Source organism: Mixophyes fleayi, chromosome 3 (genome assembly GCF_038048845.1).
Source record: "Mixophyes fleayi isolate aMixFle1 chromosome 3, aMixFle1.hap1, whole genome shotgun sequence".
Classification (NCBI taxonomy): Eukaryota; Metazoa; Chordata; class Amphibia; order Anura; family Limnodynastidae; genus Mixophyes; species Mixophyes fleayi.
In genome coordinates, this window is record NC_134404.1 from 1,263,239 (window position 1) to 1,288,591 (window position 25,353).

The following is a 25,353-nucleotide window of genomic DNA, read 5'->3' on the forward strand; positions in this document are numbered from 1 at the left end:
GAACTCATGCTAATCTCATGCTAATTCGATCGTTTAATGTGTGAGGGTCATAGGAATATGTATTTAGACTGCTGTCCACTGTAAGATGCAGGAAATCACAGCATGGTTTTAAGATATCACAGATAAGTGTAAATATTGTTATCTTTGCAATGCATGTAAATCCATGTTTGTGTAAGCACATTGCATCCTGATTCTAAAGATAGCCTGTGTCCAAATCAATATAAAAAGCACTGTCTTGTACACTGAAACGTATCATTCTGATGTTCCATCTGACCTGATCACCTGATACCTTCAACCAGTGTGAGAGCAAATAAGCATCACTTGCTTCAAAGACCTGCTGGAAAACATCTTCAATATTGCTGTATTCCTGTGATCTACAGATTAGACCCAACTCTAATCCGTTCTCCGACTGTTTCTGAGGTTTGGACCCGGCTCCTAGTAGCACTGCTCTGCCGCTACCCAGCAGCTGGTCAGTGTGATAGGCCAGGGGGGCATTCATCCACAGCAACTCTGATCTATAGTAAGCGGTAAGGGGTACCAGCCCAAGTGTACCAGTAACGGGGTACACTCGCAGCAACAGTTACCCAAAAGAAACCCGGTACTGGATGTCGGTAAGGAGTCCAGTGGTGGCAGCTCGTGCAAGCCCCTCCTACTGTGATCAGAAGGCGCATTTTTGGATAAAGAAAGGGAACGGTGGCAAAGTAAGCCCAGCCGGTTCCCAGCAGCAACAGACAGGGTGGTATAGCCGGTCCATGCTGTCACATCTGCCTTCTGTCCTGGAGTTCTAGTGGTCAGGAGGAACCAGTCAGTGCCACCAGTAATGAGGTTCTCCAACACTCAGTAATAAGTCGTTATCAGTGCTGGTGAAGGATCCTGGTGGTGGCAGAATCTGTTCCCCTGCAACTTGGGGCGCCAGGGTAGTGAACAGTTTGCACTTACAATCAGTGAGTGCCTGAAGGCCAAGCAGCAGTGCTAGGAATGGTCATTAAAGACAGGTTCCTGACAGTCAGATTGAGGAAGTTATCCCATCCGGTCACAGCTAAGAACTAAGTGGAACCGAGTAGGGAGTTGTACAGTTTGGATTGTAGGGAATATTCTATGTCGTAACTCTTTTTAGAGCAATGATTTGTAGATTACGTTTTTGATAATAAGGTGGAATTTGAGAACATATTGAATAATGTGAAACCCATATCTGCACTCTCACACACATATGCACGCACACGTGCACACACATACACAGACACGTGCACACACATACACAGACACGTGCACACACATACACAGACATGTGCACATACATACACACACACGTGCACACACACAACAACACGTGCATACACGTACACACACACACATGCACATACATATACACACGTGCACACACAGACACACACTCAAGTGCATATACATACACACACACGTGCACATACATACACACACGTTCACACACATTCACATGCATATACATACACACACACACGTGCACACACTTGCACACACATACACACGTTCACACACATACACGTGCATATACATACACACACACGTGCACACACATACATACACATGCACACACATACACACACGTGCACACACATACACAGACACGTGCACACACATACACAGACACGTGCACATACATACACACACAATAACACGTGCACACACGTACACACACATGCACATACATACACATGCACACACATACACACACCAATACGCAGCCACGCAAGTGCATATACATACACACACACATACGCACACCTACACACACGTGCACATACATACACACACGTTCACACACACTTGCATGTATGAGTCCATTTAAGCTAGTATCCAATTCATTTGCAAGTATGTTTTTTGAGTGTGGAGGAAAACCCTCTGAAACATGAGGAGAACATACAAACTCCACCCAGATATTGCTTTTAGGAAAGCAAAGACCCTTAAGCATATGCTGACCCCAAGTATGTTAGAAGACAAATCGTTTGGGGAAATAAACAGTGATCCTGCTTAGATTTAAGGCAATCATTGTAATATCTGTTAATGTCTTAGTTCTAGAAGAGAATATTCTCCAATACCAACAACTCAGATACCTTCTGTGACTGGATCACTTATAAATAACTTATGGTATACATTTATTTAAAGGAAATAGCGCAGGCTGCTTTTTTATATCATTGTAATGTACTGATTTTACTATATTGTGTGGCACTTAGTAGAGGAATGACATTCATTTCTGAGGTATTCATTTCTAATGCAATAAGCATTTGCTGAGGAAATCTTTAGTGTATTATGGTTGAGACATATGTGGGAAGTGAGTCTGTTTTATGGATAGCAGTGCTATATAAGTCTATTCAATGTGAGTGACGAACACTTGGATGTACGGCCGGGATCCGTTACCTGTATCCTGGTTAAAGTGAAAGGAAATCTCAGATCAATGGGATTCAGGATATCGCAGAAAAGTGTACATTTTGTTAAGTATAAATTGCATTTAAATCCATGTTTGGGTAAACATATTGCATCCTGTTACTAAACATAACTCAGACTCAGGGGGCTGCTTATGCTGTGAGGCTGTCTAAACTGTATAACACAGTGCTGGTTTGTACTGAATGTGTCATTCTTGTTCCATCTGACCTGATCACTGGTACCTTCAAACAGTGTGAGAGCAAATAAACATCACTTGCTTCAAAGATCTGCTTGAGAACTTCTCCATGCTGAAAATCCTGTGACCTAAAGACTAGACCCAAAATCTCGGCTGTTTCTGAGGTTTGGACCCAGCTCCTAGTACCACCGCTCTGCCGCTACCCAGCAGCTCCAGCCAGTGTGATAGGCCAGGAGGGAACCATCCACAGCAACCATGATCCATAGTAAGAGGTCAGTGGTACCAGCCCAGGTGCTCAGCAAGGGGGTAACCTAGCAGTTACAGTTACACAAAAGGAACCCAAATCTGGATGCCGGTAAGGAGTCCAGTGGTGGCAGCATTTGTAAGTCCCTCCTACTGCGGTTAGAGGGCGCATTTGGTATAACGAAAGGGAACGATGGCAAATACCAGTTTCTGTTCATGTGACGGTATAGAAGACATAGCACTTGGGATAGAAGGGTAGAGGTCACAGAATGAGATGGATTTATAGACGTAACACCAGTTACTGCTCTGGCCTAAATGATGGTTATGAATGTTCACACTTTTGTGATATTTCGACACTTCTATATGTTGGCTTATATTACTTTTAAAGATATGATTTTTGTATTGTTTTTAAAGTTTTATATATATTTTGTACCTGATGTATTTCATATATACTTTTCTATATACTTTCTCTTTACTCATTTGATATATTTTTATATTTCAATTATTTGATGACTTTATAAAGTGTACATTATGAGCCTGATTCATTAATGAGCTGTATTTTGTGTTACATTTACACTGCGTATGCCCAGATATGAAATATACGCCAGAGAATGTAAGAGTATATAATTCATCTTCAAGCGCATAGGACAATTAAGTCTTCCTTTCATGGGCTGAAATGGAGAGGGTACTGGGCGTACCCACGTAGTCAGTGTAAGGGCCAAGCTTGAGCGCACATGGCTGCATCTGATTCAAGCTTTGGGCATCTCTCAGGTACGTGTTTTCAGCATCAGCTACAGGTCGGGTGTAAGTGCCGATAAAAGCTACAACATGTGTTTGTAGTCAGGGGCAGCTGTAACAATGTATTTTATGTACAGTAGACATTAGTAATAAACTAATAATTGTCTTAGGGAAAAACAAGAAACAAAAACATTTTAATCAGGTCGTATATTATTAACAGGTGACAATAATTGAACACTTTTTGTTCTGTGTCTGCTGGAGTTTATCTACCACATATATATTGTCTGTATCCTGCAATGTGTTGTCTATCAGAGCAGAGTGAACGTAGACCCGTATTCAATATGAGACGTTTCTTCAGATCTGCCTGTAGTGGGATACGGACGTGTGGATCCCTGATTTATGTGCCGTTAGTACACATAGACATTACATTCGGTTTGTGTTCCTTGATGAACCAGGCTCTATATATGTTTACTTAATGTATATGTAGCACTGGTGGACGAGGACGTTAACGCAGGCGCCTTAGAGAACTGTAGTCAACTAGGAACTACAATCCACAGCATGCACTGATCTGTTGCCGGAGGATGGTAGGAGGGGCTTGTGAAACGGAAAATAGCACAGAAGAGAGAAGGAACTGACATGGCACTAATGGAGGAGAAGAACAGAAAAGAGCACTGAGAAAAAAAAGTGCACCGAGGATAAAATTAAACGAAGATATTATCACAGGGTTGTGGCAGTGATGGAAAGAAGATTTAACTAAATCCTGTCAGCTGGCTTGGAGGTGAGACAAGTAAGAGAGCTCAGGAAACGCTGCAGGAGGAGAAGAGAAAGATCCTGAGATCTCATGAGGAAAGGATTTAATAAAATGGATAAGAAACCATCATTCACTCAGCGCTTTTGGGGATTGTATTAGTTAGCCAGTAGTTAGATAGATAGGTGGGAAGAGACCTGATGGCTGATTATAAGCCATTTTTGTGGGACTGTGCTTAATAACAAGGGCTGTGATTTGTGAGGGCAATAAGGGAACAGATACTACACAATTTGTATAAAATAATCCAGATTGTCACTTCAGATAAGAGAAGAATTGCCACTGAAAACCCTATAAATCGATTGATTACGTAAGAATTGTACATGTATACCTGTGAGAGGGGAGATAACAGCATTGAGTTTCACCTGCGCCTTATGTAGACATTAAAGCTGGGGCAGTAAGAGGACAAACTATACTTCTACTGTATAGTGAAGGACTGATTGCAGAGTAACGGTTATAGGGATATAAATGGCTTCAATACCACTGTTTACTGAAAACTGTGATGATACCCTGGTCCAGTTACCACTTTTATATTGGACTGGTATTATATGAGTGGAAGGGACTAGTTGGACGCTGAAATTTATATAAGGGCATATCATTCATAATACATGTATAAATATATAATCTCAGAAAATTTCTTTGGGAGCTTACACTGGATTAATAAACAGGTCAGCGTGGTTTTTAAAGAGCAATTTCTGTACTGTTATTGTTTGAGTGTATCTGTGGTTCAGATTTCAGGTTCATTACTATCTACAATGCATCGGTACGGCGATGGGTACTAGGTTCGCCACAAGCTAGGCCAACAACTTCATGGCCCAGTGGGAGGAGTCAATGGTGTGTCATGGCATGGGTTTGGGGTGAGCCTGGTGGCCTGATATTGCTATGTAGATGACATATTTTTTGTCTGGAGAGGTTCTAAGGGATGATCTTCAGAGATTTTGTCAACATCTCAATTACAATAGCTGCCATATTGAACTTACCTTTGAATGCAGTAAATCTAGTGTCAATTTCCTAGACATTATGAATTACATTAATGAAAAAGGTCTACAGACAAGGATCTATAAAAAACCTACGGATACAGTGGGATATATCCAATATGACAGCAATCACCATCGTACATGGCTAGATAATATACTTTTTGACCAGATGAAAAAGTTAAGAAGAAATTGTATGGAAGACCACATATTCGTTAATCAATTAAGTGGTATGAGAAAAAGGATATACGAGGGAGTTCCTGGATAAAACAGAGGAAAAGATACTGCAGATCAACAGAGAAAGACTCTTGATTCCAAAAGATTTTAAAGATATAGAAAACAATCTTTACCAGGTATTGGGAGATTTTAAGAAAAGATAACATTATAGAAAATCTTATTCCAGAAAAAGTAGTTTTCATATATAAGAAAGTTCCTAACTTAAAAAATAAATTAGTGAGGAGTATTTTACCCGAGAATTCAAAGAAGTCAATTAGGACTATAGGTTTCCACAGATGTGGAGTCTGTATGGCTTGTAGAACTTGCAATTCAAATACAAGCAAAACTACAGAGCTGGAGGTTAATGGACATACATTTAAAATTGAGCAGTTTATAATCCGTCACACCAACAATGTAGTTTATGTTATAGAATGTAGGTGTGGAAAGTTGTATGTTGAAAGAACAACACGCCCGTTAAAAATGAGATTATGGGAACATGTATATAATATACGCAAAGGACTAGAAACCCATTCATTATCTAATCATCATTATCATTATCTAATCATCATTATCATTATCTAATCATTTTAAAATCTATCATTCATGTAAACCAAAAGAAATAAAACAGTATTGGGGGATACAGAGAATTGAAAGCAATTGTAGAAATAAGGATATTGTCAGGTCTCTGTCAACAGCAGAAATTAAATGGATCCCAAATGCTGGAAGTCCTGAAGGATCGTGCCTAAATCCTGGGTCAGACCTAGAACAATGTCAGAGGCAGGGATGATAGAAGCTGGTTCAGCGAGAGGAAGATGCCTGGAGATAAAGCCGCGAGACAAGGCATCAGCCTTGGTGTTTTTGGATCCTGGTCGGAACGTGATGAAGAACTTGAAACGAGAGAAAAACAGGACCCACCGAGCTTGTCTTGAATTTATGACCTTAGCGGATTGAATGAACTGAAGATTCTTGTGGTCAGTATATACCGTAATCACATGAGCTGCTCCCTCAAGCCAGTGGCGTCATTCTTCAAATGCCCACTTTACTGCCAATAACTCCCGATTACCGACATCATAGTGGGTTTCGGCGGAAGAAAATTTTCGAGAGAGGAATGCACAGGGGTGCAATTTGTGGTCGTAGGGATCCTTTTGCGAAAGGATAGCGCCAGTTCCAACATCGGAGGCGTCAACTTCGACTATGAACGGCAGTTCTGGATTTGGATGTCGAAGGACCGGTGCAGAAATGAATGCATTCTTGAGTGCTCTGAAGGAATCCAACACTGAGGGAGACCACTTAGTGGCGTCAGTCCCTTTGCGAGTAAGGGCTGCAATGGGAGCCACCAATACCGAGAAGGAACAAATGAATCGCCTGTAGTAGTTGGCGAACCCCAAGAATCTCTGAATGGCTTTAAGATTTGTAGCCTGTACCCAGTCAAGGATTGCTTGGACTTTACTGGGGTCCATCGAAAAGCCATCAGGGGAGATGACATATCCCAGGAATGTGATTTGGGTAACCTCAAACTCACATTTCTCCAATTAAGCAAAGAGATGGTGCTGACGTAATTTGAGAAGTATCTCCATGACGTGTAACCGGTGAAGTTCCAGAGAATTGGAGTAGATTAGAATGTCATCAAGGTAGACCACAACGAACTTGTCCAGAAAATCTCGCAGCACATCATTAATAAAATCTTGGAACACGGCAGGGGCATTACATAGGCCGAAGGGCATGACCAGATACTCGTAATGACCTGAATGGGTGTTGAAGGCCATGTTTGATTCCAACCAGATTATATGCTCCTCGCAGATCAATTTTGGAGTAAACACTAACTTGTTTAAGATGATCAAAAAGAACAGAGATGAGCGGTAAAGGGTAAGTGTTTTTTTACCGTTATTTGATTTAGGCCACGGTAATCTATGCATGGCCTAAGACTTCTGTCCTTTTTAGACACAAAATAGTAACCGGCTACCAACAGTGATTTAGAAGGCCTGATGAATGCCCTCCAAAGGTTTTCTTCTACATATTCCTCCATAGCTTTGGTCTCAGGAATGGATAAGGCATACAATCTCCCCTTGGGGAACTTAGAAACAGAAATAAGTTCAATTGAGCAATCATAGTCCCGATGAGGGGGAAGAGAGTCTGCTTCCTTCTTGGAGAATACATCCTGGAACTCCCTGTAGGCTGAAGGAAGCTTTTCTGAACAGGGCTGAACAACCCGGAGAGGAAGAGTCAGGCAGGTTGAAGAGCAGGCTGTACCCCAACGTAAGATCTCCCCCTTACTCCAATCAATTTGAGGGTTGTGAAGTTGCAGCCAGGGATGCCCTAGGATCAAAGGCACGGAGGAACAAGGAATAAGAAAAAATGAAAGCACTTCGGAGTGAAGGGCTCCCACACAAAGTTGCAACAGCGGGGTTCTGGAGTGGATCCAGCCTCCGATCAAGGGTCTACCGTCTAATCCACAGACGGTGATGCTAGATTCCAGTTTCACTGCAGGAATGCCGAGGGACTTGGCAAATTCCACGTCAAGGAAATTACCTGCAGCACCGCTATCCAGAAAGGCAGACACTGAAACGGAGTTATTCTCAAAGGCAACCCGGGCAGGAATCAGGACCGAATTCTTAGAAGAGACCATTTGGAGGCCTAGGCGCACCTCTTCACATACACCTAGTCCGATCTTTTCCCGTCTTGTTACGGCAGGTGCGCAGAAGATGACCCTTGTTTCCACAATACAGACAGAGCCCCAAGGAACGGCGCCTAGATCTTTATTCTGGAGAAAGGCGATAGGCTCCTAGCTGCATGGGTTCAGATGGGTCTTGAGAAACAGGGAAAAAGTCCGGAGGAGGGCATGATGGTGCAGATGTGTTCTTCTCCGCTTTCCGTTCCTTTATTCTGTGGTCAATTTTGATAACAAGTTGCATAAGTGTCTTCAAGGTTGGAGATGAGGGGTATTGGACTAAGGAGTCCTTTCCCTGCTCCGAGAGGCCCAGGCGGAATTGACTCTTTAGTGCAGGGTCGTTCCACTGACTATCAATGGACCAGCATCTAAATTCGGCACAGTATTCTTCGGCGGTATGCCGCCTTTGTCTCAGTGCCCTTAGGTGCGATTCTGCTGAAGCCACCCGGTCTGGGTCGTCATAGAGGAGACCAAGGGCCTTGAAAAAGGCATCCATGGACTGCAGTGCAGGGCTGACTGAGGCCAGACTAAAGGCCCAGGACTGTGGATCACCCTGGAGCAGGGAAATGATTATGCCCACCCTCTGCTGCTCTGAACCCGAGGAGCGGGGTCTGAGGCGAAAATAAAGCTTACAGCTTTCTTTAAAGTTCCGGAATTGGATTCTGTCCCCAGAGAAACGATCCGGAAGATTCAATTTAGGTTCTATGGCAGGTGACAGGGTTGCTTGAGAGGCCTTGGTGGCTTCCTCTTGGGCGTCCAATCTGATTGAGAGGTCTTGGACTACCTGCGAAATAGTCTGGATCTGCCCTGCAAGGACTTGGGCTGGACTAGGCTCCATCCTAGGTTCCACCAGTATTTCTTTTTAAGGCTGGTTATAATGTTAGGAACTCCTCCAGCCAGTACAACAAAACCCGGAATCTGCTCCAAAAGTCTGGTGTTCACTGGAGCCCCTAGTGGTGGGGACAGACTTGGCTGCAGACAGACAGAGGGTCGTGAGATGTGCACTGACTGGGGAGAACTCAGGGATATTGTGTAATAGCATACAGCGGTGGTGAAGTCCAGGCAAAAGGTCAGGGCTGGCGGGAAACAACAAATCCAGAAAACAGGCAGAGATCGAGGTCACAGGCAATACAGCAGAGTCCAGTACACGGTCCAAGGTCATACACAGCAAGATCAATCCAAAGGCAGAGAAGGGGAACTGAGCAGGGAGCAGGTAAGTATGCACAGAGCAGGAACTATAACCAGCAATGAGGCCCAGTCCTCACTGCCTTAAATACTATGATGGACAAATCAGAAAGGAGGAGGACAGGGCTGACAATGAGCCTCAGGAGGCTGCTAATTAATTACTAGCTGGGAACTAGCATAGGTCATATCACAAACCAGGAACATGTATAAATGACAAATAGAATTATTCGAGAGCTCCCCCTGGAGTTGGAGGATGTCCCTACACCCTCCTACTCTTTGCCACAAAGATAACAGTGTATTGAAACTAATGCACGTGCTCGGCTGCTACCTCACGCCAGGATGCGGCGTACTGCTGCGTCTCGTAACACAAGGACAGGATGGTTGTACCAAGGAGTCGTCACACCAAGGGCAGGATGGTGGTACCAAGGAGTCATCACACCAAGGGCAGGATGGTTGTACCAAGGAGTCGTCACACCAAGGGCAGGATGATTGTACCAAGGAGTCCTCACACCAAGGGCAGGATGGTTGTACCAAGGAGTCGTCACACCAAGGGCAGGATGGTTGTACGAAGGAGTCGTCACACCAAGGGCAGGATGGTTGTACGAAGGAGTCGTCACACCAAGGGCAGGATGGTTGTACCAAGGAGTCGTCACACCAAGGGCAGGATTGTTGTACCAAGGAGTCGTCACACCAAGGGCAGGATGGTGGTACCAAGGAGTCGTCACACCAAGGGCAGGATGGTTGTAACAAAGAGTCATCACACCAAGGGCAGGATGGTTGTAACAAAGAGTCGTCACACCAAGGGCAGGATGGTTGTACCAAGGAGTCGTCACACCAAGGGCAGGATGGTTGTACCAAGGAGTCGTCACACCAAGGGCAGGATGGTTGTACCAAGGAGTCCTCACACCAAGGGCAGGATGGTTGTACCAAGGAGTCGTCACACCAGGGGCAGGATGGTTGTACCAAGGAGTCCTCACACCAGGGGCAGGATGGTTGTACCAAGGAGTCCTCACACCAAGGGCAGGATGGTTGTACCAAGGAGTCGTCACACCAGGGGCAGGATGGTTGTACCAAGGAGTCCTCACACCAAGGGCAGGATGGTTGTACCAAGGAGTCGTCACACCAAGGGCTTGATGGTTGTACCAAGGAGTCCTCACACCAAGGGCAGGATGGTTGTACTGAATACCATGCAGCTCAGCTGCTGGACCCAGAGAGTTCAGCGGTCATTGCCATCTCTGTTCCTCCTCTGCTGATCCACGCGGCCACAACAGCTGCCACCACAAGTTCTGGAAACATGGGCAACACGTGTCCAGTAGTGAGAATGATACCAAAGAAATATTACGGCAGGTTCTCCGAGCTGGCAGATGACCACATCAATGTAAAGTCCTCATTCTCAGCTTCAAAGAACTACTTCAGCTTTTCTTACATTTCCTTTCTAATCCTGGACGGACTTTTTATTCCTCTTAAAATTGACTGTCTTTACCTATCTCTACATCTGCCAACTCATGAAGCCTTCTCCCTGACCGCTCCTAACCACTGATATTCTATCCCTGTAGTCCTGCGTATAAACCCCTTACCCCTCATTCTCTGCCGATGCTGCTATCGCTCATGACAATGTGCGGGTGTGTGCACTGCCGTAGGTGCCTCCCATCGGTCTCCCACCGTAGGCGCTCCCCCGCCCCCTGCTTCATCAGCTGAGAGGTATCTTCTCCCCTTCGGAGCGTGACATTATAGCGCAGCGTCGTACCCCCAGCCCGTTACTAACAGTAGTCAGAAGCTTCACAGGTAAGAATCTGGCGGCTGCTACCCCTCCGTGTTAATGGCTGACGATAGTGCGGGGGCTGCGCGGTGAAAAGAACAACACCGAACGAGTGATATGCAGTGTTTTTGGCTTCCCAAAAATATGGCGCCACAGGCAACTGACTAAGTTCACCTAGTGATAGTGCTGTCCCTCTTACTACTTGTTACATCGCCTATTGTTGCTGTATGTCTGGGCAGCACGGTGGCCTAGTGGTTAGCACTTCTGCCTTACAGCATTGGGGTCATGAGTTCAATTCCATGGCCTTATCTGTGAGGAGTTTGTATGTTCTCCCCGTGTTTGCCTGGGTTTCCTCCGGGTGCTCCGGGTTCCTTCCACACGCAAAAAACATACTGGTAGGTTAATTGGCTGCTATTAAATTGCCCTTAGTCTCTCTCTTGGTTTGTGTGTGTGTGTGTGTGTGTGTGTGTGTGTCTGTGTGTGTCTGTGTGTGTGTATTAGGGAATTTAGACTGTAAGCCCCAATGGGACGGGGACTGATGTGAGCGAGTTCTCTGTACAGCGCTGCAGAATTAGTGGCGCTATATAAATAAATGATGATGATGTATGTCGTTAGTATTCGAAGCTCTTCAGGACAGGGACCTAGGTCATAACATTCCTTTTGCTGCTACAGTTATATTGTGTGCTTCTTGTACGGTGCTGCATACACTGTGCTGGCCGTATAAAGCAATTTATAAATATATCCTATATATCATTCTAAGCTCTAGGAGCAGGATCAGCACACACTGAGGCCGTGTCACAGACTGGGCTCCGTTTACCCTATGGGCAGCATGTATATGTTGATTTTATTTGGACGTGGATGGACTTGGGACAGCTGTGAGACAACTAGAGATGACTTCTGCTGAGATGGATGTCAGGAAGGTTCATGGTCTGTCATCCTGGAGCAGCTATGGGACAGCTCGCTGGCTCCTGGCTAACCTCCGGGCAGCATGGAGAAGGACAATGAGGAGAGGAAGGACCCGCACAGAGACATTATGGCTGCATCCCTTCATCACACACGACCACCCATAGATATATAATTCCGGTATCACTCATCGTTCTACACACCTGCTGGGATATCGCATATCCAATGATAATGTCACCTTCCGGGACATCCCACGAGACGGTGGCAGAGTTGGCTTTTAGCTGTGTGACTGTTACATTGACCGGGGAGGGGGGTCGATCTAAAACATGAAACAGACACAACAGAGATTAGATGTTCATCCTACCACTCTGTGCCATATACAGTCTGCCAAGTGAAAGCGCCCTCAGGCAAATCCCACCAGGCCTCTGTCCCCGGAGCTTGGCGGACAGATGGAGATACCACGTAACATAGACGGGCAGAGGATGAGAGGCGTCAGAATTTGGCAGTAATCTTTACCATCTGTCAGACATAAATACAGATTTATATACACGTCTTCCTAGAACACAGGATTCCTAGAACACAGGATATTCCCACTGATATATCTACATAGGTCAGGATACATTGTTATTATCAGACATCCGTGAGTTATTATGACTATCAGTGACCTGAGCTGTCACTGTTGGATCAGTGAACATGAACCGTCCATGTGTTATATAATATACATATATATATATATATATATATATATATATATATATATATAATGTATATATATATTTATATAAGCCTCAGTGTGTGTTTTCTGGTGCTCAGAGGCACCTTATTTAAGTGTTTACTGGTTCTTTCATCTCACAGAGACACTGTTATATATTATAATACACTAACTGGTGGAAACGTTATTTTCACCTGCACTTTTTTAATAGAACAAATCAAGTTAATAAGTAAATAAATATTCTGTAAGCCATTGCCGTTAGAATAATGACTATATCTCAATCCAAGCAGCCAACGTCTACTGCAGCACCTGGGTGGAATGTTTATAATTAACCTGTCAATCAATGTCCGATAAAGCTGCTCTGACAGCCGCTGATATTATCATTGTCATATTAGGAGTTGGGCACATTCCTCCCCCCACTGGTCCATAGACCCAGTGCCCAGGGTACAACCAGGAGAATAGGTGAAAACAGGTCCAGCCTGGGCCTACAGAGGACACTGCCGGCTGCTCTCTGATTTCCTCCTTATTATATGTATCCAGACATCTCCTGGAGGACTGAGGCTTCCATAGGATACACTTATTTCACTTATGTTGGTGGTTGGAGGTCAGGAATCGCTTTGGTAATGGGGGGGGAGGGTGGCAACAGAGGTTCTCTAAAGGGGCTAAAAAATGTAAATCTAAGACAGGTTAGAGTGGTCCTACTGACCCCGTGACAGTCATCTCATAGACAGTGCCTCAAATAGTACATTTAGCTCTTGCTTAGATTACTTCTTCCAACTTTATTTTAGCCATAGGGCTATGTACAGAAATCACTGGGACTGGGCAGAGATAACCGGAAGTGATACCACAAGATCAGGTGTTTACCATAAGGACCACCCTTACCAAGCTGTCACCAGATCCTGGACCTCTTATTGGAGGCAGTCAGAAGAGGTTACACTGGCTGAGCCCTGATGGTCCTGACATACTGATACACTGTGTCTTCTCCTATTATCTCTCATCTCCTTATAATAAATCTCACACCGATACAATACAGGGAAACAGCGCACAATTGTTGCTGAATTAGACTGACCAGTGGAGGTGCAAACTATGGCTGACTATTGAGGGAAATGACACCCGAGGAATGTGACAGCCTCAAGAACACCTTCATCCTCTTTAGAGACAGTTTGTCCCCTCATTTACCATCCATATCCACCTCCAATGGATGTTATCCATCTATTTCATTCATCCATCTCTCTCCTTCCCTAATAAAGTTCCTGGGTCTAAAATATATAATTATTTACAATAGTTATAGATTCACTATGCTCCCTCTTAACTCCAGACTGTATATAAAATGGAAAATGAACCTGAAACATTTCTAGAGAATCCAGATCCATAGCTCTAAGAGCGGCTGTCCCCAAAGGCTGATCTAAGCATGTCTGCTCTGTATGACCGGCGACGTAGAAGTATATAGTCACATCATGGAGCCAGATCCTGAACTCTCCTATATCTTTGGTAGCTAACGACAATCCACCGTTCCCTGGAACTTCCTCTTGTTCTGTTCTCCTCCCATTACCAGGAGGGTGATGGATCAATGCCAGCACTATACGGCCCACTCTTACACACCCTGATTGTACCGCCTCACTGAGGGTGAAGGGTGAAATGGGAGATGGGGATCAGATTGAGACTAAGTACAGGAATAAAATCATCTTGTGAGAGGTCTATAAATATTCTCATACAAAATACTTCTCTGAACCCTAAATTGATGCATTGAGAGATGATCCAAGAACCAGGCTTCGGGGTGATCTGACGTGGAATTATTCTGGACTAAGCTTCCAGACTAATCTCTTTTATACTGGATCTTAACAATAGGGTTCACACTCTGAAGATAACTAAAAACAAACATGGAGTATAAGTGCCCTACAGTGACATTAGGGTTAGTTTCAGTAGTAAGTTTTATACACTACTTTCTCAGCCTCTCGAAAACCAAAACTTAGACAACATGGAGCCGGCAGAAGCTCCAATACGACACATTGGCCCCGATTCATCAAGTGTCTGCAGATTCTGAGCGTAAATCACTCTGCGCAAGCTCAGAACCGGACCATACGCCCAGCCTTGTCTGCTCCGTCTTCAAACGCAAAGGACACTTACTACAGTCTACTATATCTGGGAGGGAACAGGGAAGAGACATTCACCCATAGTCAATGTACAGTAAGGGCGTGCCAAACTGAAGCGCACACAGCAGTGTCCAATCCACGCTCTTGGCATCGATCAGTTACTTGATTTTTTGCTGTGTCTCTTGCTCCGGCTACAGGGCTGGTCTAAGTCCTGATCACTGATGACAGTGTTGTATGCAGCTATAACATGTGTTTGTAATCAGGAGCAAATGTAAAAATGTATTTTATGTTCATTAGACATTAAGAACATCCTAATAAATGTATTTGCAAACTTTTTTTTACTGTTTATCACATATTTAATGCCTATATTATTAACCTGTGACATTCATTTAATATTTTTTTTCTGTGTGTTGTGTGCACGTATTTTCAGGTCAGTTCTTTTTGAATTCAGGGGTGCACAGAGCCAATTTATGTGCATTTTTGAGCAAACTCAGGTTGCGCTCAGAATGCGTTGCCTTGAATCAGGCCCATTGTGTTTACAGTGGGACGTCAGACCCCTCACTCACAGAACAATGCAAACTAAGAGGTAACATTCTGATGGTGAAGATTGTGCTCAGTTCTTGAGTATTTCCTATACCTCCACACTTATTTACTCATGGATATCACTGCCAATACTCTGTCCTTAGACAAGGAGTCATCAATCCTGATCCTGGTACATTTGTAGAAACATTTACACTCGGCCATCGCCCCTCCGGCAGAGACACTTACTTGCTTTCACCAAACAGAGGTCGCAGCTGAAAAGGACCAACACAGCTGGACTCAGGTACATGGGAATATGAGCCATCTTTGGCAGCTTTTTGCCACACGCACAGCCCTTGGATCGAAGGCTTAGAAATGAGACACAAGTCATTGGAACTTCAAGTCTGGACAAACTGCTCCAAATATTCTCTACATCCTCTGAAATGTGACACAGCAACTGTCTGCACACTGTCCCATCCACGACAGGGGTCTGTAGAAGATTCAGTCATAGGACCTCTTCCTCCTACAGCTTGATGTCTTCTCTAGAGCCTGTTCCACAGATGGCCAGAGAAGACGTTTCCTGGAGGAATACAACACACATCAATAATCCATAGCAGACACATCATTTCATCACTGGGTGTTTTCAATGGGATAATAAAATAGAAAAGACATGTGAGATGGGGTAGTGGACCATGTTGTATACAGCTGTATAGTTATGAAAGGGGGCTGTCCCTTAGAGCTTACAATCTACAAGAAATGTAGGCAGTTAAACTATTTGTTAATCTTTTGGAAAGGCAGCAGTCAGTATGTAATAACTCTTTAATAATATAGTACCAAACAAAATGTGAAGTGTTTCCTGGCGCCAGTGGATTATTAGGTTACAATTAAAACTTTATAGCTGAGCTTGCGGTGTGTTAGCAATAATTGCCCTGCCCTTAACTTCAGCACATTACAAAACACCGACAGGATTTCAGAAAGAGCTGACAATTGTAAGTTACAGATTTCAAATTAATTATGAATAAACCTAAGATAGCGGAACTAAGGGGCACATTTATCATTATTCACATAAAGTGAAAAGTAGTTTTCAATCCTTATCGCAATAGTTGCAGAGAGAGAGCTGTGAGTGACAGGGAGGGATCATGTGATCCCTCCACACATGCGCTGTCCAGCTCTGCTCTCCGGAGCAGAGCTGACAGCATTAGATTTCCTCATGTACGCCAGCTTCAATGTTTTTTCGGGACTTGTTAGATTGCGGCCAGGATGTTGAATGGTGACTGCTCCCAAAAACGAAGAGGAGTGCAAAGCAGCAGATATCCATGATTGCGGAGGACACTGTGGGACCTTAATTATCCGTTAAAAGCACTATTGTGCTTTATTAAATATGCCCCTAAATCAGTTTAATCTTAATCTTCACATTACATTAACGCAACATTAAAACTTCAAAATAATAACACAGCAGGAGTAAATCCAAATGTCTTCTCCACGTACTAGACGAACATTAACAACACTTTGCTGTTATCTCTTCAAATCAACCAGCTGGACTTCACTGCAAATGATATATCACTGTTCAATGTCATTCACATACTCATTCAGACATATGATTCTAATCTTGTATATCGCTAAAGTCCAATGATCCAAAGATATTAGAGATTGCGCACTACAAACTTTTCCTGAATAAGGAGAATCAACATTATTAAAATGAACCAACTCCTGAGAGTTCTCTACCTTGTACACACATTCCCAGTATGATAGTGATGATGATGATGATGATATGGTTCACTGACTTACACAGGATGACACAAGATTTTTGCATGAATGGTAGGAAGCGTGATGATGATGATGATGATGATGATGATGATGATGATGATGATGGCATTCTCTACAGACGCAAATATTTAGGCAACTACAATTCCTCATTTTGCTAATATTGCGATGCTGATATGCTGAATAGATTCCTGGACTGGACGAGGTGTCGTTAAGCAGTGGGTGGTCATAGAGGATCCATGCTTAAAGTTTCTGCCATGATCCTCCTGTGACTTCCACACTTCCGTCTACACACCATCCAACAATTACTCCCAAATGGACATGATGTCCAGACTACGGATATTAAAACATGGATCTTTCCTGACTTCCCCTCATACCCCACTGAATATTAACCCAGCATTTCCTCCTGGAAATGCGTTTGGACGGAGATTCTCCGTTACTGTCAGCTGGTGAAAGTGGCGGGTGTCCACCCATTCAAGGACATTCAAACTGAATGCAGCTTATCCAACTCAGGAATTTGGAGATACCTACAGCCGGAGCATTTCTTAATGATGCCTGATATCCGCAACAGGGCAGGAAGGGATTTTCCTTTATTTGAAACACTCTGCACGACCTCCCAGCACCCCACAAATACCCTCTCCACTATTTATACAACTCTAAATGAAAAAACCTTCAGCTTGTTACCAAAAATCACTAAACATTGGGAACAGGACCTAGGAAGTTTAGTAACGTAACAAAAATGGGCAACATCTTCCGGACAACACAGGGTAGTTCTATCACCATTACTGTAACTCAGACTCAATACAAAGTCCTATCAAGGTGGTACGCAGGCCCGGCGCTCCCATTAGGCAAGGTTAGGCACTTGCCTAGGGCGCCGGGCTCTGGAGGGCGCCTGGAGGGCACCACAAGAATGTAAATTACTTTAAAACTGTGCGGTGACCACTGACCATACCTGTCACGGCCGCCGCACAGCATTCAGATGCCCGGGGGAGGGGGGAGAGGCTATTGCTCACCACCGCCGCCTCTCTGCTCCGTCTCCTCCCCTCCACTTACTAGTGTCAGTGAGTGGAGGGGAGGAGACGGAGCAGAAAGGCGGCGGCAGTGGTGTGACAAGGTAAGGAAAGACGGGGTGAGGAGGGAGGAGGGCGCCGATTTTCGCGGGGGGGGAGGCGCCGATTTTTTCAAAATGCCTAGGGCGCCAAGGCCCTAGCACCGGCCCTGGTGGTACGGGTGTCTCAGCCGGTACCCTGGAACATCCGTTGGAGGTGTAATATGGCGCCTTGTACACCCCTTCACATTTGGTGGGATTGTCCCAGAATCTGCCCTTTCTGGGATGAAGTCATCGCTATCTCCAAAGAAACTTACATATCAGATTGTCTAAGTTTCTGGTTGCTCAACGTAATCAACAAGCCCATTGCCCAATATAAAACATTGTTACTGAAGCATCCTAACATTACTATGAAGGCTGTGATACCGGTCCTCTGGGGATCCCCCTCACCACACTCCATAAAGGAGTGGTTGGCGAGTCTGGACTATTATATGACCATGTATGACTTCATTCTATCCTCCGAAGATACATTTCAGGAGTACTGTGCTATATGCTATGATTGGATCCAGTTCAAGGATATTACTAAATGCCCTTCTCTGACAGAGGTATCACCTCTTAGAGACTAAGAGGCGATACCTCTGTCAGTCTACACATCAAGGTCACATTAGCCCCAGGTATTGGTCTGCTGGTTGTTTTTTGGCAACAAACCCTGACTCCTGCCCTTTACCTTCCCGCCCCGTTATACATTATACAGAGTTTTCACTGCGTTGCTCCATTTTTATTGTGATCTGCTGTAGATTGTATATTTTCCCATTATTTACAACAACGTTCTTGTGTTGTAAAGTTGTTTTACCGGTGTGACTGGATCACTATTAAATAACTTGTGTTAAAAATTTATTTAAATCAAATAGCGCAGGGCACTTATTTATGTAATTGCATTTGCACTTATTTTTTTGATATTGTTTATATTGTAAGATAGGAAATCGTTATTTCGGAGACCAGGGGAAGAAATTCGTCTCTTGTTTAACCTTGCTATAGGATATGCCGATTTCTGATGTATATATCTGATACAATGAGACTGTGTTTACAAAGCACTTGTGTATTGTGATGTGGGAAACTGGCTTGTTTTTGTTTATTGTTGTTCTGTGTGAATATGTATTCCGAACGGTCTGGTGAAAGGCACATGTTAATTACATCTTTTGATGTGTGAGGTTTAACTTGGAGACAGGAAGGTTTAATTTAAAATGTTCTGCCACATTTCCTGCATCTCAAACAAAGATGCAGGAAATCACAGCACGGTTTTTAAGAATTTCATAGCTAAGTATAAATATTGTTAGCTTTGCAATGTATGTAAATGAATGTTTTGGGAAGCAGGGTTACATCCTGAATCTAAAAATAGCCTATGTCAGAACTGTATAAAAGAATGAGCTGTGTGGGCATGTTAGTGTTCTTCTGATTTTTCATCTGACCTGATCACACTGGTATCTTCCACCAGTGTGTGTGAGCAAATAAACCATCTTGCTTCAAAGACCTGCTTGGAACCATCTTCAATATCTCTGTATTTCTGTGATCCACAGATTAGACCCTAAAATCTAATCCGTTCTCCGGTTGTCTCTGAGGTTTGGACCCAAGCTTTTCCAGCACCACCGCTCTGCCTGCTACCTGCAGCCCTGGTCCATGTGATAGGCCAGGGGGGATCCATTCACAGCAACCCGGATCCATAGTAAGAGGTCCGGAGTTACCAGCCAGGTACACCAGCAACGAGATACGCTAGCAGCGTCAGTGACCCAGAAGAAACCCAGTACTTAATACCGGTAAGGAGTCCAGTGGTGGCAGCTCATGTTAGCCGTTAGCCCCTCCTACTGCGGCAAGAGGGCGCATTTTGGATAATGAAAGGGAACAGTGGCAAAGTAAGCCCAGCCGGTTCCCAGCAACAACAGACAGGGTGGCATAGGTGGTCCAACCTGTCACAACCGGTTTCAATAAAAATTGAGGAAAAATAATTCTAATGACCATATTCTCTCTAATAGTAACACATATGCCGTAGATGAAAACCAGTATCCACACTGTGTGATATGAGGATCAATAGTGATTATCACAAAATTATTTCTACAGAACAAACAGCGATAAAAGTAACAGCGTAATTGTCAACGATGAAGGGAGTTAGCATTAAACTGCACCAGCGGCAGATCTATCAAAGGTGCCACAGGTGCCATGTACCGGGCCCATGGAGATAATGGGGTCGGCTGCATGGAAGATGCAGAGGGTCGGAGGCCCTGGTTCCCTCCTCCCTGCACTGGGCCCCATGGAGATAATAGGGCCCGCTGCATGGCAGAAGCAGAGGGTCAGGGGCCCCTGGTTCCCTCCTCCGTCCGCTGTCACTCACCGGACTGTTAGTGCCTCTAGGTTGGGACATGGGTCTCTCTCGCTCCTGCCGGCGCCTCTCCTGAGCCGCGGCCGTCCGCCATCTTGACTAAGATTGCGCATGTGCAGAAACCCTGAACTGTTAATACCTCGCCTCTACTCTCATTGGTTAATTAATCACCTCTCAGTACTTAAGGTACCTGTTGCCCTATTACCTTTGCCTGTTCTTGGTTCTCATTCCTTGTGACTCTGAGGTGTTTCCTATTTCTGCTCATGTTATCTGTTTGCTTCTGGACAAGTCTCCTCTTCACATCAGTAGTAGAACTTACCCGCTGCAGACTACTCTCGCTACTCCATTTACATGCCTGCACCTGGACAAGTCTCTTCTCCACATCGGTAGTAGAACTTACCCGCTGCAGACTACTCTCGCTACTCCATTTACATGCCTGCACCTGGACAAGTCTCTTCTCCACATCGGTAGTAGAACTTACCCGGTGCAGACTACTCTCGCTACCTCCGTTACCTGCCTGCTCCTGGACAAGTCTCTTCTCCACATCGGTAGTAGAACTTACCCGCTGCAGTCTACTCTCGCTACCTCCGTTACCTGCCTGCTCCTGGACAAGTCTCTTCTCCACATCGGTAGTAGAACTTACCCGCTGCAGACTACTCTCGCTACCTCCGTTACCTGCCTGCTCCTGGACAAGTCTCTTCTCCACATCGGTAGTAGAACTTACCCGCTGCAGTCTACTCTCGCTACCTCCGTTACCTGCCTGCTCCTGGACAAGTCTTCTCTCCACATCGGTAGTAGAACTTACCCGCTGCAGTCTACTCTCGCTACTCCGTTACCTGCCTGCTTCTGGACAAGTCTTCTCTCCACATCGGTAGTAGAACTTACCCGGTGCAGACTACTCTCGCTACCTCCGTTACCTGCCTGCTTCTGGACAAGTCTCCTCTCCACATCGGTAGTAGAACTTACCCGCTGCAGACTACTCTCGCTACCTCCGTTACCTGCCTGCTCCTGGACAAGTCTCCTCTCCACATCGGTAGTAGAACTTACCCGCTGCAGACTACTCTCGCTACCTCCGTTACCTGCCTGCTCCTGGACAAGTCTCCTCTCCACATCGGTAGTAGAACTTACCCGTTGCAGACTACTCTCGCTACCTCCGTTACCTGCCTGCTCCTGGACAAGTCTCCTCTCCTCATCGGTAGTAGAACTTACCCGCTGCAGACTACTCTCGCTACCATTTCCTGCCTGTTTCTGGACAAGTCTTCTCTCCACATCGGTAGTAGAACTTACCCGCTGCAGACTACTCTCGCTACCTCTGTTACCTGCCTGCTTCTGGACAAGTCTCCTCTATACATCAGTGGTACAACTTGCCTATTGCAGACCACTTACGTTGCTCCGTTACATGCCTGCACCTGGACAAGTCTTCCCTTCACATCAGTGGTACAACTTGCCTATTGCAGACCACTCACGTTACTCCGTTCCACGCCTGCACCTGGACAAGTCTTCCCTTCACATCAGTGGTTCAACTTGCCTATTGCAGACCACTCACGTTACTCCGTTCCACGCCTGCAGCTGGACAAGTCTTCTCTACACATCAGTGGTAAAACTTGCCTATTGCAGACCACTCACGTTACTCCGTTCCATGCCTGCGCCTGGACAAGTCTTCCCTTCACATCAGTGGTACAACTTGCCAATTGCAGACCACTCATGCTATTCTGTTACACACCTGCGCTGGACAAGTCTTCTCTACATATCCGTGGTGAAACTTCCCAGCTGTAGACCATTCATGTTTCCTTGTGATATAGCTACTACTCTGTATGATACCTATTAGCTGGACTAAAGTCTACAAGTGCCTCTGTATTGTAGCTGCAAGTCGCTGACTCTTCTACTATATTGTTGATTGGTCTTTGCCTAACGTTATCCAGTTATCCAGTACTGGCCTGCTATATGCTACCTGCGTGCTAAGGCACTTGGACTCTTTCCTCATTTTATCCTGTTTACTAAACTGCTGTACCATCACAGTTCCACGGTGCCAAGACTCAGCATTTATACTATTGACATTCCTTTCCTTTATTCTACTGTATGGTTCCACTGATTCACCACACTACCCAGAGGTCCGCACTTCTGGTAAGTGTAGCTACATCTGGTGAATTCTAGGTAAAACTCCTAGTGCCTGTGACAGTAATAACAGGCCATGACAGACCCAGGATCGGAACCAACAGCTAAGGATATGCTGCAGTACCTGGTTACTCGGGTTGAACAACAAGATGCTCGTCAGCAACAATTATTTCAATGTTTGCAGTCTCTAGTCTTCTTCTCTCCCAGTGCCATCCCAGGTGTCTGTTGCTTCTACTCTACACCTGCCTACTCCCTCAAAATTTGATGGAGATCCAAAAGCTTGTAGGGGCTTTTTCAATCAGTGCTCTATTCATTTTGAGCTCCAACCTCAAAATTTCCCTACTCCTCGCTCTAAAGTGGCCTATTTAATCTCTCTGTTTTCTGGACAGGCTCTTGCATGGGCTTCTCCTTTGTGGGAAAAAAATGACCCCCTGCTGGAGGATAGTGCCATGTTCATTTCAACTTTCCGAAGAATTTTTGATGAACCTGGTCGTGTTATTTCTGCTGCCTCTAGTATTCTTCGATTACGCCAAGGATCCCGTTCAGTAGCACAGTACGTAATTCAATTTCGCACACTTGCCTCTGAACTCCAATGGAATAGTGAGGCATTCATAGCTGCCTTCTGGCAAGGTCTTGCTGACAAGATTAAAGACGTGCTGGCTTCCCAAGAGTTACCATCTTCTTTGGATGCTTTGATATCTTTGTGCAACAGAGTGGACATGAGATTCCGAGAAAGAAATTCCGAAAAGGAGTCTTCACCTAAAGTATCGGGTCGCCTGCCTTCTCGATTTCGTCATCCCTCACCTTCAGTGGAACCCATGGAGGTAGGACGTTCTAGATTGAATTCAGAAGAGAGGGATCGATGGTTGAAGAATAAGCTCTGTATTTATTGTGCTGATCCTAATCACTTGCTCAACTCATGCCCTAGAAAGTCGGGAAACGCGAGGCCCTAACCTGTTCTGGAGAGGTAAGGTTGGGGTCCCTGGAAGCCTCTCCACACCTTTTGAATTCTAAAGTTTGCTCATTTGCTGTTACTGTTTCCACTGTTACTAAGTCTTTTACATCGCAAGCACTTCTGGACTCTGGAGCTGCTGGGAGTTTTATTTCAAGTTCCTTAGTGTGTCAGTGGTCTTTACCTGTGACTCCTTTAAAAACAGCTATTGCTGTTACGGCCATAGATGGTTCACGAATTATCAATGGAACTATTACTCAACGTACCATTCCTGTAAACCTTCAAATCGGGGCTTTACATCAAGAGCAAATTTTGTCTTTAGTTCTTCCGGTTACTACTAGTCCTATTGTACTTGGCTTTCCGTGGCTTCAACTCCATTCTCCACAGATTGACTGGAATGTTCCGCAAGTTATTTCCTGGGATTCGGATTGTCATCACAGATGTTTGACTCAAGTGGTTTCAGTGAAAATAAATAAATCCTCTATAACACCTTGTCCACCTGGTCTTCCTCGACAGTACAACTCCTTTGCTGATGTATTTGATAAAGCCCAGTCAGAACGTCTTCCGCTCCATCGGGCTTGGGATTGTCCAATAGATTTACAACCTGGCAAAAATCCTCCTAGGGGTCATGTTTACCCCCTTGCGTTACCAGAGACCCAGGCGATGTCTGACTATGTCAAGGAAAATCTCCATTGTGGGTTTATTCGACCGTCCATTTCTCCCGCTGGAGCGGGTTTCTTTTTTGTTAAGAAGAAGGACGGGTCTTTGAGACCGTGTATAGATTATCGAGGTCTTAATGCCATGACCATCAAAAATAGTTACCCCATTCCGTTAATTACTGAACTTTTTGATCGCATTAAGGGAGCTCGGATATTAACTAAACTGGATATTTGTGGTGCTTATAATTTAATTCGGATCAAGGCCGGAGACTAATGGAAGACAGCTTTTAACACCAGGGATGGACATTATGAATATCTTGTCATGCCCTTTGGGTTGTGTAACACCCCAGCTGTCTTCCAGGGGTTTGTGAATGAGATTTTCCGGGACTTGTTGTATGTTTGTGTCGTTGTCTATCTAGACGACATATTGATATTTTCTCAAGATCTTTCATCCCATCGATTACATGTGGTAGAGGTCCTTTCTAGACTCCGGGAAAATTTGTTATTCTGTAAACTGGAGAAATGTTCCTTTGAATTATCTCAGATTCCCTTCCTGGGATATATTGTGTCTGGAGTAGGTCTGGAGATGGATCCGGAGAAAGTGAATGCAGTGTTACATTGGCCCCAGCCAACTACTCTCAGAGCTATTCAACGCTTTTTAGGATTTGCTAACTATTATCGACGTTTTATTCAAGGTTTCTCCTCCATTGTCTCTTCTATTGTGGCGCTTACCCGTAAGGGTGCTAATACCAAGCAATGATCTCCTGAGGCTCTTCAAGCATTTCAGTTCCTCAAGAGGGCGTTTTCAACTGCTCCTATTCTTCGACAACCTGATGTTACCCTTCCTTTTTTTCCTTGAGGTAGATGCCTCTAATGTTGGACTAGGAGCCATTCTTTCTCAGAAATCTGAACAAAAGAAATTCCATCCTTGTGCTTTCTACTCATGAAGTTTATTACCTGCTGAGAATAATTATACTATCGGAGATAAGGAGCTATTAGCCATAAAGGTGGCTTTGGAGGAGTGGAG

The 25,353-nt window shown here is 44.7% G+C and overlaps 1 protein-coding gene across 2 annotated transcripts in view; it reads right to left on the reverse strand.

The window, feature by feature from the left end:
- FNDC4 (fibronectin type III domain containing 4) overlaps window positions 1–15,989 on the reverse strand; it is a 30,960-nt gene extending 14,971 nt beyond the window's left edge. For both annotated transcript variants that reach the window (XM_075201007.1, XM_075201006.1), the window contains exons 1-2: window positions 15,664–15,989; window positions 12,294–12,409 (exon numbers count right to left, since the gene is read on the reverse strand). In XM_075201007.1, coding sequence (XP_075057108.1) covers window positions 12,294–12,409; window positions 15,664–15,805 — 258 coding nt within the window. In that variant the 5' untranslated portion in view covers window positions 15,806–15,989. The remainder of the gene's footprint in view (window positions 1–12,293; window positions 12,410–15,663) is intronic.
- Window positions 15,990–25,353: the final 9,364 nt, after the last annotated feature.